Genomic DNA, 14,728 nt, shown 5'->3' on the forward strand with positions numbered 1-14,728 from the left:
CAATCACTGAGGGGGGCCAGGGAGGGACCAGGATTAAGTAAGCATCCCCAAAAACATTTCCTAGATATTCAGAAGCTCTCACACAACTTTGTCAAAAAAAAAACCAAAAAACAAAAAACAAACCCCACCAAAAAACCTAAACCAAACCAAACAAAACAAACACCAAACAAAAGCCAAAAACTAAAAAGGAAGATAAAGAAACCTGAAATGAACAAAGAAGAGAGAAGAGAAGAGAAGAGAAGAGAAGAGAAGAGAAGAGAAAAGAAAAGAAAAGAAAAGAAAAGAAAAGAAAAGAAAAGAAAAGAAAAGAAAAGAAAAGAAAAGAAAAGAAAAGAAAAGAAAAGAAAAGAAAAGAAAAGAAAAGAAAAGAAAAGAAAAGAAAAATCCTAAAGTGCTGACTGGCTTGAGCTGCTTCTAGCACCTCTTGTATGGAATAAGACTTACAGCAAGCACTGTTGCCAGCAATTATTCAAGCTGATTTCATCCATAAAGTCACATGTGAGCAACTGCAGGATATGGTAACTACGTTTTCTGAGACACCTCACTACTGTAATTCCTTCATTCACCATCTTACCACCATGCACTTCTAAAGGAAAATGGAATCTCAGTACTCTTGCATCGTAAAACATGTTAGTAGCTGGAGACAATATACACATCCTTCACAACTGAAACAAAAAATTAGTTCATTTTCAGAACAAAGCATTATTAATTTAAGAATCACGAACCAAACAATGGTAAATACGAAAACCCTTTCCAAAGGCTGCATGCCGAATATCTGGTTTGCAAATACAATGCATGCAGGAGAAATAAATTCATCCAAGCATAATTAAATTAAAAATGTCTTAAGTCTCTTTCAGCAGCATAATGGTTATTATTTTTAAAGTCTCCTCCAACCAGACTGGCCTGGGGATCAGATGCTGACCTTGGCTTTTCTACAACCATATAATGGTTTGAGCAGTCCCCGTGGCTTTGCACTGTGGCAATACCAGGAGACAAAGCCTATACATACTGTTCTGCTTCCCCCTCCTTGGAAACAGGCTTTGCTGTACCACCTTTGCTGTCTTCACTCGCTGCTGCTGCTGCTGCTGCTGCTGTTTTTTCAGGAAGCGATGCCAAATCTTTGAAAACATCCACATAATGCCCAAAGCCCGGGCCCCAGTTCAAGAGGCTGTCCCAGTTGAAGCTCCCCGCTTGCTGGCCCAGTTTCCCGGGCAGGGAGCTCTCGGCGCCGGCTGCCTGTGCCCCCACGGGCCCGCCCTCGCCGCGGCGCCCCGGGTACCGCCGGGGCTTCAGCCTGGAGCCGTAGTTGTCCTCGTCATCCGCGTCCGACTCGTTCACCTGCGATAGCTTGGGCATCCTGGAGGTGTAGGCCACGGGCTTGTCCCGGTCGTACTCCATCTCGGAGCAGGTGAAGGACTCGTGCGAGTCGCTGTCGGAGGAGGACTCGGGTGCGGGGATGCCGTCGGCCGGGTTCCTCGTCCGGGACAGGGGCCTCCTGCAGTCCTCCTCCGAAGAGGAGCGGCCGTGGTCCGCGCTGCAGATGCTGGGGTTCCTGGGGCGAGGGGTGTTCAGTCTCTCCACCTCTTCGATGGACAGCCCCACCGGGGGAGACGTCTCCAGCGGGATCTGCCCGATGGGCTGCTTCAGGCGGCTTCCCGGGCGGGAGCTGTGGCTCGCCATGGTCTGTGGGCTCTTGCTTCTCCTGCCCAGCCGGGTGGCGTAGTTAAAGATGCCGGGCTGGCAGACATCGCCGTGCATCTCCAGCGGGCTCCCTTCCCTGATGGCGAGGTGCAGCTCCCTGGCCGGGCTGTGCCTGTAGAACGTCGAGGATTTGGAGAAGGGCGCGGGGCTGTGCCGAGACAGGGGGTTGGGAGTGGGGCATGCCGAGTGGCTCAGGGACGTTGTCCTCAAGCCCTGCCCGTAGGCCGGCTGGTAGGTCAGGCTGCTGGCTCCCAGGGGCATGGGGGACTGCCGGGCGAAGCCCAGAGGGCTGTGCCTCTGGATGGAGAACTTGGGAGTGTGGCTCCGGAACTGCTTGTAGTGCTGGATGATGTCGGCGTCAGAGGGGGCGATGCTGCTGGCGTTGTCAATGTCGTAGTGCTCGATCTCGGGCTCCGGGGATGCCAGCGGGGCGCTGGGGATCGTCTCCGTGGCGTGCGGGATGTCCGTCTCGTCATAGATGAGGTAAGGGTTTTCCCTCTCGATGATGTCGGGTTTCGGGTTCCCTTCGGGCTGCTTCCTGACAGTCATGTCATCACCATAGGGCGGGATGTTGTCAGGGTCATCAAACGCCACATTCTCGCTGCCTTTCTTCTTCTTCTGCTTCGTCTTCTTCTCCTCTTTGGGCCCCTTTGACTTCTTCCCTCGGCACTGGTTGCAGAGGATGAGGCTGAGGACCAGCAGCGCCAGGACGGTGGCGCAGCTGCCCACGATGGCCGGCACGGCCCAGAGCGGCAGGGACAGCTCGGCGGGCGGCGGGGTCGGCAGGCACACGTGGCCGCCGTTGGCGCCCGCCCTGCACTCGTGGCCGGGGGCACACAGGACCCCCAGGCAGGCCACCACGGTCTCGCACGTCCGTCCCGCGTACGCCTCGTGGCAGCTGCAGGTGAAGGTGGCGTGGGGCCCGGGCTCGCAGCTGCCCCCGTTGAGGCAGGGGCTGGAGGCACAGGCGCCCGGGGGCACGCACTGGTAGGCGAACCAGCGGTTGACACACATCAGCTCGCCCCAGCACGGACTGCTGGCGCACACGTCGGGGCCGCGGCAGCCGATCTTCACCGAGGCATCTGTCTTGGAGAGTGTGGCCAGGCTGTGCTTTCCGGAGAAGGGAAGGTTCTCCCCGCCGTACTTGATGTAGGAAATGCAGCCGTTGAAGCCTGAGAAAGGGGGGAAAAAATGGGATAGGTTTGTTGGGAGTTGAAGGTTGAGTGCGCACTGTCAATAGCACAGTACAGGTTCCACTGTTCACTAAATAAGCCAAGAATTCACATGGTTACCTTCGGGAAACATCTGTTCTAACAGGACTTAATGTCTTTAAATTGAATTTGAATAAATATGCCCGCTAATGACTTCATTCAATATACTGAAATGCTTTTGTCTCCTGATTTTCCTGTATTTCTAAAACTTCTTATCATTTCCCACAGAGAATCCTGTGGCAGCAGGCTTGGCGGTGCTAGCACTGAACAGTATTTGAGTTTGCCTACTGTGCTTCAGCTAAGTCTCCTGTCCCCTAAATTCATGGCAATGCTTTTTTATCTCTGGATCTTGAGTGGCCTTTTCCCAAACTCCTCACTCCTTGGTTGCAGTGCTACCCTACACTGAGTTGTAGTGCTGTGAGAGCCCAGGGAGGTGGAATTATCCCCAGGGTCTGTGCAGTGGTTGAGTGAGGTCACAGGAAAATCCAGTCTTTTGCCAGCCTAATAATTCTCCGTGTTCCCCCGAATAAATGTTTTCTGGAAGGGTTTTGAGGTAGTGCAACCTTACGGCAATCTCTGCTTGGAGCTGTGGCAAAATGGTACACAGAGGTGGATACCACTCTGCCATGAAACAGCAAATATACTTGAGTTGTATGAGATGGTATTAAAGGTTTATAATCCTCAGGCTTGAAGTTATAGGCTCAGTTGGGAGCCCAAGCAAAAGTGATGATCACCTTGCTGCATGCATGGTGGTTCCTTGTAGGACTGATGTGATATGACAAACAGCAAAGAGAAATTTGTCACATCTACCTGGATTTGGAAATTTTATTGGACACAGCACCTTCACACCCCCATCACCTTGTGTGTTGTCTGCCTTTAACACCACTGCAGATATTTTTGACTCTGAGTTCATGCAGAGTTTTATACCAGCGCCTTGTAAATCCTTGGTATGTCGTACCCAGCGTAATCCAATATTAAAATAAAATAAAATCATATGAATAAGGGATTTTGGACTGTGTGTGCTTAATGGAAGCCAGACATTCCTAATTTGTCTGCCACAGCACTGGGCAGTGGTGAGAGGTTAGTGTCCTCAATTTTCCTTGTTCCAGCTTTCCTACAAGCCTCTGCTTTTTCCATGCACATGCTGCTCATAAAACATACACGTGAAAAGGATAAAGGTCAGCACAGCATCCACACTATTTTGTACCAAATTTCATACATATTCACAATACACAAGTATAAAGTGTGAATTTGCTCCACTCAAAATTACTTTATCTGGTCACAATTCATGAAGCCAGGAAGATTTTTTTCAATATAGAAATATGTGAAAAACACATCTGTATTGTCTGGAGTATCTCATGTTTTGCAGCTAAAAATCATTTCCATCTTTACCTAGCACTTGGGAAATTTTATCAAATATGTGTTATCTACTTCTTTTGCCAGGGTTTGAGACAGTTACTTTAACTCTTAAGGGAGACTGATTTGCTCCTTAACAGCTAGACATCAGTCAGAGGGTGGTTCCTTATTGTCCTTGCTCAGAAAGAAATCCTATTCTTCATTTGACAGCAGGATAAAGCAGGAGTAAGTTGCAGATTTCAATCACATTAATAACCAGGTAAATTCTGTCATATTTACCAAATCCCTACAAAGTTTTTGTTTAGTATTTTTGCCCATATGAAAGATTTGCCTTGATTTTCCAGATTATGACTCAGGTAAAGAATACATCCTTTCTTCTCCATTGGAGTAACAAGAATATGGCAACTAATGCACAGACAAGAAACACCCCCTTGTCTCAAAAAAGCCCTGCAGATGGAGTGCCTGCTTTTGGAAACAAGAAGCCCTCAGTGTGTACTAAAGGAACAAAGTCTGTAATCCATACTCATTCAATTTGCATTTTTTTTCTGGCAAAGGACAGACATACACTAATTACTGATAAAGAATAACAATACTTTTGGGGGTGGGGGGGGGGGGGGGGGCAGGAAATACCTGCATCTGTGCTCTTGAAAGGCTGGCTGGATGGAATTCCTCCCAGAGAAATGGTGAGGACATTCAGGCCACCGAAGTCTTGGGTGGCATGGAGAATGTCCCGGCTGTGAGTCCTGTCCACCGACAGGACGGTGGCAGAGCCGTTCTTCTCCAGCAGGACCGAGTGCCACTGGCCATCTGCAGCATACACCTCTGGGATGTTCCTTTCCACTTTCCCAGCAACTCCAGCATCAGATATGTAGTGCACCTTGCCACCTTTTATCTGGTCAGAAGAACACATGATGCATCGTTTTAAAATGGTGTCACATAACTCCATCACACATAACCTGTGTGATGCCTGCTCAGCACAGCTACAGTAACATCTTTGGTATAATAGAAAGCTGGAAGTGGGTATATTTTTCCCCAAATAATTGCTTTGTACTAAAAAGGCAATTATTTATTATGAAAAGCTTGGCCAGAACTGAATAAATTACACTGTAAAAGTATCAGCAGAAAATTTGCATCTTAGAGCTGCCACCCATTCAATCCCTGGCTAATCCTACTGGGAAGCCAGCTATAGGTCATGCACATGACAACACATTTTAACCAGAGAAAGAATAATCCTTCCTCTTTTTTCAAGGCAAGTGTGAAAAATGCTTTGCAGAGTGAACAGATGCTGTCCTTGCCCAAGAAAATTGCATCCAGTTTTTATTACGACACAGTAGGAATGCGTAAGGCATGGCAGGGCTTGAGCAAGGACCCCATTTCATATCTGCTTTTTCTGCTAATTGGTATTTTGCAGAAAACTTTTGTTGTATTTCAGAAAGCTTTCCGAAGAGTTGCAAAGTGCATGATTGTGTGAGAATTTTCAAATAGTACTTTCTTGAGCAAACTGCTTTAAAACTTGTGAACAGCTAGGGGGAAAAAAGGAAGAATATTTTGGCTTTTTCTCTTAAGAAAGATGCCTCACAATTCTACTGAATCATGAGATGTGGGATTTCAAACTTCTTATTATGATCCCAAAATGAGGTCAGTGCAAATTCTGCTCTTAAGATGTAGGAGCTTAAAAAGAATCCCCAACATCCAACCCAGCCAGTTTCTCAAATATTGCATGAGTTTGGGTATGTTGGCTGACCTCTTAAGGGCATACAGGACTGTGTAAATTCATGTAGGATGGCTCTGAAACTTGCTGCAAGTTCTCCTTTGGTGCTCTGCAAGTTTGGCCACAGATATTCCTGCATGTTTGGTCCCACATATTAAATGGAACAACCGCTCTCTGTCTCTGTTCTCCTCTCCAGCTCGGTCAGTCCGAGATCCCTACCCCGAGCGTGTGGGACGTGCACAGGCAGAGTCCAGGAAAGGTCACAGCCCCAGGTTTGCTGAAAGCTCTCAAAGCCTTGCATCCTTTGTTCCAGGAAAAATAAGGTTCACCTGGGAAGAACTGCGAGGTGACACACCAGCTACAAGAATGCTGCTCTCGTTTCCAGAAACTGTTAAACATCCTGGATTTGCTTCTCCAGTGATGCAAGCTGAAGACTTTGTTCAGACACTCCAGCTTTAATAAGGCTGTAAGACCACGCTCATGCCTTGGCAGCTGCCTGAATGAATGCATCTAGCACGTATTCCATTTGGATGGAGGATACAATGGTTAAGATGTGCATCCACTTCATTTATGAAGGTATTAATTTAGACTGAAAATGTATTGTTTGACAAAGCTCGCCTCGGAGACAGGATGCTGCTGTTACTGATAAAACACAAGTGGCATGTGTCTAAACTGTCACACAGCCCAAGGAATATCCCACATTTACAAATGCAGCCCACAGACTATTAAAACATATTAAACACCATTTCCCACAATCACTTATAAAAAGGTTGACTGAGTTGAATATGTATATATATTTATGTCTGCAACCTGTAATTGGTTTGTTATGTCTTATTCTGTCTTTTATACCCCATAAAAACCACTTCCTTGTATTTTCGTCTTTATGTAAACAGAAAGGAATACACCATGCCACACAATACCCTCCAAGCTTAAGGGAAGACTGAGCACAGAAGCAAAATTTTTAATTTCACCTTAGAACAGATCTGTAGAATTATTTACCTGTCAGCAACTGATATTTTCCATAGTAATTCAGGATTCTTTAACCCTATTTCTGTATCTTTAAAATTGCATGTGAGCAATGCTAACAGACTCATAAATAACATACTAGGGGCATTTGGAAAAGAAAATTTCCAGAGACAAGAGCTGGTCCATGACTGCTTCAAACAGGAAAAGATATGGAATGTTCTTCTTGGTGCCTTGAAGCAGAACATGTTTCTAAATTTGAAACAAAGGCTAAAGTTGACAGTATTGAGTAACATGAATTTCTGGGTTTTATTTAAATGGCTGAGCAACTGACAAGTAGAATATAATGAAAAGAATGAACCACTAAAGCAAACATATTCCTAACTACAGGGCTGATTCAACTTCACTAATATTCCAAATCTCATTTGCTGAACATACTGGGTTTTATTTGTCTTAAAACTAGCCATTGAACAGGATGTCATTTAAAAGGGTTATGTTCTGATTAATTCTTACAACTTAATACATGCGTAGAACCATGGAATGGTTTGTGTTGGAAGTGACCTTAAAGCCCATCCAGTTCCAACCCCTCTGCCATGGGCAGGGACACCTTTCTCTAGACCAGTCTGCTCAGAGACCTGTCCAACCTGGCCTTGGACACTTCCAGGGATGGGGTGTCCACAACTCCTGTTGGCAATCTGTGCAAGTGCCCAACCACCCCTCACATAGGGGTATGTCAATTAATATAGGTGAAATGTAATCCACATCCTCTACCTGCACAATTCAGACATCTCAGAGCTCCATTTATGCTAATTTACTCTGGCTGCAGATGAGATTTCTAGATAAAGCAAGACAGGCAATTTCACCTTTAACCTGCTGTATTTATCCCATTACTTCTAACTGAATTACTTGCAATGTGCATTTGTAGGAAAACAAGCTGTGACAAAGAGCCCTAGTAATAAGGAATCCCCCACCCTCTTCATTGTAGTAGATTTCAGAGGAAGCATTTTCCATCTGAATTTGACAGTTATTTAATGTAATCTGCAGATGTTTGTGTCTTCCCTGGATTAAGGATCCCTTTATATCATAAAGTCCCCTCTCGGGTTCTTTGGAAGGAGTTTACATCTATCATTTAGTGAATCAACTGCTCACAATCTCAGTGGGTCTGATTTATTGCCACTTCTCTAGTTTCACCCCAATCTCAGCCACACCAAAACCAATTAGCTACAAGAGGAAAAATGTGAAAGCATGGAAGTAGCCACAGCACCCGTAGCTTTTCCCTAGTGTGGTTTAATAAAAACACATGGCAGGTTTTCTCTGAATGCTAATACTTTGGATAACAGGCATGTTAAAATACTCAAAAATCAAGTTATAAAGTTGTCTGTTTTGAAGACTGACAAGAATTTTAAAGACAGGTCCCTAAAGCCCAACTTCTGCACCAGGAATGGATGGAGATGACGTGGACATCTTTGCTGGGTTGGCTTCATTGGCATCTCAGGCCACCACTGAGGGGAATACTCCTGGTGATACCTACTCTGGGAATGAGGAGCAGTGCAGAGGCCATGCTGCATGAACTACAGTTAAATTACTGCAGTTTTACTAACTAGCATCACCTGGGAACTGCTTGGCAGCAACCAGCACCGCTCTCCTTCCTCAGACTTCTGCATCTGGTACTAGACAAACCTCTGCTCTCTTTCCTTGCACAGCTGGGGCTGGGACTTGACACCCTCTGCTTGCTTGTATAACTTGCTTGTATAACCAATATTAACAATAACAAAAGTGTTTGCATAAACACAGCACCAGGGCTTTTAGCCAGGGAAGGCAACTCTCTTTCTTTTGAAAATTTCCAATAATGCTTGGAGAGCTCACCTGGCAAATTCTACTAGGGGGAGAAAAAGGTTTTTCTTCTCTCCAGAAGTCAAAACACTGAGATCTTATCTGCTAATACGAGCAAGGCAGAAACTTCCTATGAAATGATGTGGTAAAAGCATATGCCAGGGAAGTAGTGCAGACTTGCTTCTTAAATGCAGCCGGTGTGTCAGGAAAGCTTTGTAACTCTGACCAGGCAGGTGGAGGATATCCATGGGGCTGAAGCTTAGAAAGTGTGAATTTCTGTATGAATTTCTCTAAAAGTCAGGGAAGAAAAAAATTGGAAAGCCTTGCAGCAGTCAAGGAAACTTGGAGCTTACACTAACCCAATAAAGGGGCTTGCCAACATCACTGCTGTACTCATTTAGAGTTATGAGTAAATGGACTGAGTCATCGTCAGGAACCAAACCATTGCTTTCTCTTGAGAAAGGTAACTTCTGCAGCAATAAGCTCTTTGAGGAAAGAAAAAACAACCAAAACCCCCAAAACAGTGTGGCATTTGAAGCATTAATCAGCCATGTGTACCAAAAGAATTTGATATTGACATTGGTCTGTGAGTAACCTCATGAATTCGACTTATCCCTTACTTCCTAGTTTGATAAGCTTGAGCCATGTTGGTAGGAATTAATGAAAACCTTTTGGCAATCGTTTGCTAGCTTAAGGAGGGTCTGGGTTCAAGGCTCAAAAAAATCAGAAGATAAAAGGCCAATAACAAAATGATTTGTTCTGTAAAGTGTAATGATGATAATAACCATGGCAATGAGCACCGTTCTCGTCGCCTTAAAACAGTCACTCTTTGGAGTCTAGACAAAACTGATTAGATATAAAACCATCAAGATCTTCTGATACCTTGGCAAATGAGAAGGGAATTGTTGAGAAGATGAATGACACTGGAGCAGTGCCTAGTCTCAGTTAAAGACCTAATATTTTATAAAGGAAACAGAAAGAGTAATGGAAAACCGGGATTTTGATCGCTGCGCAGGAGGCAGTCCAATCAAATCAAACTCAGCATTAGCTGTAATCTTACCTTCACAGTAGTGAAGTTGCTGCTTTCTTGCACGTGGAGTAGAACACCGTTCTCACTCCTTGTCATGAACTTCACCTCCAGGCGCTCCACGCCCGGGCGACCCACGCCCCGAGCCCCGAGCCTCATCAGGTAGTCCCGCTTCTTGTTGGGGCTCACGTGGTAGTCCAGCCTCCCCTTGCCTTCCAGCGACAGGGCCGTGTCAGCAGTGATATCTGGGACAAGGACAGGGAAGCGCTGAGCACGTTACAGCCCCAGCCATGATCCGCCTCATCGCCACCGCTTTCCCTCAGAGCAGAGATGGAGTTCAGAGCAGGTCAAGGGGGAGAGCGGGAGGGAATGGCAACTGCAGCCCCTCTATTCTTTGGCTTCCACCAGAATGTGTGCTTGAGATTGGGAGTGTGCGAGTAATTTACTGCTGCTATCAGTCAATGGTAAATTAAAACTCGCCAGGGAACAAGTGAGGGAGTAGGGAAAAAAATTTGGCTCTCGGAACTGTAATTCCTTCCCAGGGATGTTACTGTTTCCATTACTGCAAGCAGTGTTTCATGATATATTGAACTCTAAGCTCTTCAGGGCAGAGATAATGACTTTCTATTTGTTATGGCATAAAAAAAAGTGAATGAAAAAGGCAGAGAGCATTGACTACCAAACACTGTTAAAATTATGGCTAAATTCTTTTGTAAACCGGTGCAATAAAAGCATATAAATCAGCTAAACAATAATGGGACATGTAAAAAAACAAAGCCCAGTCATTATACTATAACTACACGGAAATAAATCACTTTGCTCTCCTGGACAATCCCATACTGATTTACAGGGCTACTCCTATGAGAGTTAATCACCCCCGAGCGTAAATGCCTTGTTTTCATTTACATTTGCAATATTTTCTTGCGTATAATCCACAGTCAATTTGATGAAAAGGACTTTAGTTTGGAGAAGCTGTAAGCACACGAACTCAATGTTTACGTGAAGGGGTTTTCACTTTCCCTCTTACCTCCCCATAGCAGACAAATCCCTCCTATGGGATACCTTTATTTTAGTTACAGATTGTATGTTATTGGGAAGCAGGACTTTAGATGAGTGCAAGTTACCTGCAATGCCATATACAGACCAGAAAATATTATGCATTCAAGTTGTTGCCATTTTTAGCTCTTGAAAGGACAACAGTCCATTATGGACTTTTAAACCTCTTAATAGGCAACATGCTGCTTGTTTTCAATATTTTGCAAAATTCATAATCCCACAGCTCTGAAAAGAAACACTTAACAGCCTTTGTTTGAGCCTCAGTTAGGTGTAAAGACAGTGAAACCTCCTCCTCACATTTTTCACAGTGCTTTCCCGTCAGTCCATCCTTGCAGTGACACTGCTGCCACGACCACTGATCAACACAAGTGCCACCATGCTGGCAGGGGCTGGTTGTGCAAGCACCTTCCAGTCTGGGACACCTGGAAGAAACAAGAAAAGTAGATGCTGAAAAAAGTGCACACAAGTAGGCAGCAGAGCAAATGTGCTGGGGAGTGTCCTCTGTTTAAATGGTACTCTCTTTCTTCCTCTTGGAGATGCAGAAATGGCTCTTCTCCCCATCCCTTGAAGTGTCCAAGGCCAGGTTAGATGGGGTTCTGAGAAACCTGGTCTAGTAGAATGTGTCCTTGGTCATGGCAGGGGGGTTGGAAATGGATGATATTTAAGGACCCTTCCAACACAAGCTGTTCTGTAATTCCAAGAATCTGTGTAGACAGCTCAAGTTTCTAAGCAGATCCCAATTTTCAGCATCAATTTACAGCAGTCTTACAAAAGAGGAAGGAATTCAAAGACAGCCTAACTCCTACTATCTGTTATGCAAGAGAGAAGAAACCATTTTAGGCATTTTTTATGCTGCAGACTGACAGAACCTTTGTATTACAATGACCAGCACAAACATGGGGGTTTAGACAGGAAGTGTGAACAAGGAAATCTGGAGGGAAGACTGACATGATTTCTACAACTGTGATTTCAAATACTGAGATGGAAAAATCAATAGAATTGGATAGTTCATCATTTCTGAAAGACCACTCAGAGGATATGAGGGAAATCCAGTGATACTTGAGAGGCAAAGTGAGAGAACAGACATGGTGGATTAAGAGGAAATAAAAGGGAGTAGAGGGTTAGCAAACAGTATGAGTACAGTCAAAAACAGATGGAATTTAGAAACACACACAAGAACAGGGGCTATGCAATTTCAGTCTGCAAAGGAACTTGAATAATCACTGACAATAGAAATGTAATGATGCTGCTTTCTTTTTTTAAGACTCTGTAATTTTTAGTGAACCTTTAATCCAAATTCACTTTCTTCCTACATTTTTCACATTTTGCAGTAGGATCTACAGTTCTTTTTTATCTAACGTGAAATATCTCTTGGTGTCTGAATAGCCTTCATGACAGGTTCCTGTATTGCAAATGGGGTCCATTTGATCCCATATGTAGCAGACGTACTGATCTAAGATTCCTTGGGCTGCCAAAGCCTGGCTGGGCTCCAGGGGACGTCCATTGACTGCAAACTCCATTATGCAGCCCACGAAATCATGGCTTTCCACTTGTCCTCTCCTCTGAAGGATGGGTTCTATGGACCTGATGCCACCGACAGTAACTCGATTTGGTTGTACATCGAGAGTCCTGCAAAAGAAAAAATACCTCATCAGTACCAGACATCAGGATAGTGATGACAGCACAGGAACTGCAGCCATCAGCTACAGCCTGCAGCTAAAATTCCTCTTCCCAAATTGGTATTTTACATTTAGGAGAGGAGACAGAGCGATCAATAGCACTTGAACTAAAAGTTAGAGTGGGTATCACTCTAAATTCACACTTAGTTTGCATGTCAAAATTTTTGTTCACTTGACTGAGCAGCGTGCTTGAGATCACAACAAGTAAGTTTTTCTACCCAACTATAATTGAGATTGTAGATGATACTTAAAGAGCAGGAAGATGGAGCCATTGTTTTGCAAAGATGTAACACCTCTGTGTGGCAGGAAACATGACTGTGATTTTTGTAAGAAAGTAGCCAAAGTGATTTGGATTAAAGTTACTGTTATCTCCAAAGATACAACCCAAAGGCTACTGAGTTAGTTACAGTAAACACCAGAAATAAAGTTTGCTTTCCTTTTTGGACACTGTTTATGAATTCAAAACTGTAACAGGCAACACCTGAAAACAATGTCAAAATCTCTTAAGTTTTTAATATTAATGCTTATTCTTAATATTTTTATATTCTCTTAATACTTGCTCTTAATATTTTTTTAAGCCAGAAGTAATCAGATGATTTTCTTTCCTATGCCTTTATGAGCAATGAGAGGTGCAGTTTAAATAAATACATGACCCCAAATCATTAGGCAATAGGTCTTATCCTCATTTACACCACAGTACAGACTACTTATGGCCATGCATTTCCTGACTGCCACCAGAACCCGGGGACAGAGATGGTGCCCAGAACTGGGGATTTCTGAGCAAACTCCTTGTTATGATCCTGTTCCATGCAGAAATGTAGCCTAGCAAGCAGCAGCACACGCAGAAACATTTAATTTGCTTCCACAAAGATGGAAGCAACTGACACTTGGGAGCCTTATCATTACTCCAACTTTCTCTGGCTTTACAGGGAGATTTCTTCTTAACTTTGCTTTTAACTTTACTCAAAAAAAAAAAAAAAAAAAAAAAATCCCACCCAAACCCCAAACTAAAGAAGGAACTTCCACAAAACGAAGAAATATTTACCAGTCAGTCGAAACAGCAACAGTGCTAACAGTGCAGTAGCCTGGCTCCTGGTCCTCAGAGCAGGAATCCACCGTCAGGGATGCTGCCTGCAAAAGGCACACACACAAATATGCTGAGTATTACAAGTTTTTGGACTTGCAATGCCACATGAACTACTTATGCTTAAGTGTGTTCTATCAAGGACTTGGCTAGAAAGGAGCACTTGTGTATCTGGACGTCGTGGGGATTGGATACAGAGAGGGAGCAAATTGTCTGCTCCACACAGAGAAGCAGTTAAACACCAATTTTTCACATTTGGGCAGGGTTTCTCTCATATTTGTTTGCTTTACTCCTTGAAACTGAAGTTATTTTGGCTCATACCATATCCTACTCCTGATATGGTTCAGATAATCTGAGCAAAAAGCCACTCCCTCCAATCACAAAGGGTGTTCCTCCAGGGGCTTTACCATGACATTGAACATATTCAACTTGATAAAAAGCATGTTACAAAAGCTGGGAGTACAAACATTGATATTACCAGTTAAAAATAATGATCCTGGGAGTAGAAACACTGAGATTACTAGTTAAAAAGAATAATCAACCACTCAATAAAACTCAAAAAGTAACCAAATGGACCAGCTTGAGGTAACCCCTTGACTAAGAGGTCAAGAGGGACCTCAGCTTTGATAATGGAGAAGCATTTGGACAACTAGAGCAGGACTGAGTTGATGTTTAGAGCAGTACCAGGCATTAGCAGTACTTACAGCAGTCTTACTTTTTATTATAATTTTTTAAAAAATTATTATTATTTTTAATTTTTATTTTTACTCCCAAGCCATCAAGTCCCAGACAATGAGGCTGCCTCAGCCTGGTCTAGTGGAAGGTGTCTGTGCCCATGACAGGGCACCAGATGATCTTTAAGGTTCTTTCCAGCCCAAACCATTCTGTGATTCTGAGACTACCTATCCAACTTATTTACACTAAAGCTACTCATGGCACTTCTGTTTGTAATCTGTAAAAGTCATGAAATAACTCCTGCTGATTTAAAAAGCAGTTTTTATTTTATTCCTTATTTAGCAAAGAATTGTCCCCACAGTGATTTATTAATAACAGATGCGCTGAAAAAAAGAAACCCCAACCAACCCTGAAGGTTAGTTACTCCTTAAA

General features: G+C 43.9%; 1 protein-coding gene across 1 annotated transcript in view; it reads right to left on the minus strand.

Annotated features, from left to right (window-relative positions):
* Positions 1 to 879: 879 nt before the first annotated feature.
* FAT4 (FAT atypical cadherin 4) overlaps positions 880 to 14,728 on the minus strand; it is a 122,053-nt gene continuing 108,204 nt past the window's right edge. Inside the window, exons 12-17 of the mRNA XM_062493986.1 lie at positions 13,583 to 13,668; positions 12,308 to 12,487; positions 11,156 to 11,280; positions 9,836 to 10,047; positions 4,899 to 5,160; positions 880 to 2,873 (exon numbers count right to left, since the gene is read on the minus strand). Of these exons, the coding sequence (XP_062349970.1) occupies positions 1,000 to 2,873; positions 4,899 to 5,160; positions 9,836 to 10,047; positions 11,156 to 11,280; positions 12,308 to 12,487; positions 13,583 to 13,668 (2,739 nt within the window). The 3' untranslated portion in view covers positions 880 to 999. The remainder of the gene's footprint in view (positions 2,874 to 4,898; positions 5,161 to 9,835; positions 10,048 to 11,155; positions 11,281 to 12,307; positions 12,488 to 13,582; positions 13,669 to 14,728) is intronic.

The sequence above is a fragment of the Cinclus cinclus genome, chromosome 5 (assembly GCF_963662255.1).
Source record: "Cinclus cinclus chromosome 5, bCinCin1.1, whole genome shotgun sequence".
In the NCBI taxonomy this organism is placed as follows: Eukaryota; Metazoa; Chordata; class Aves; order Passeriformes; family Cinclidae; genus Cinclus; species Cinclus cinclus.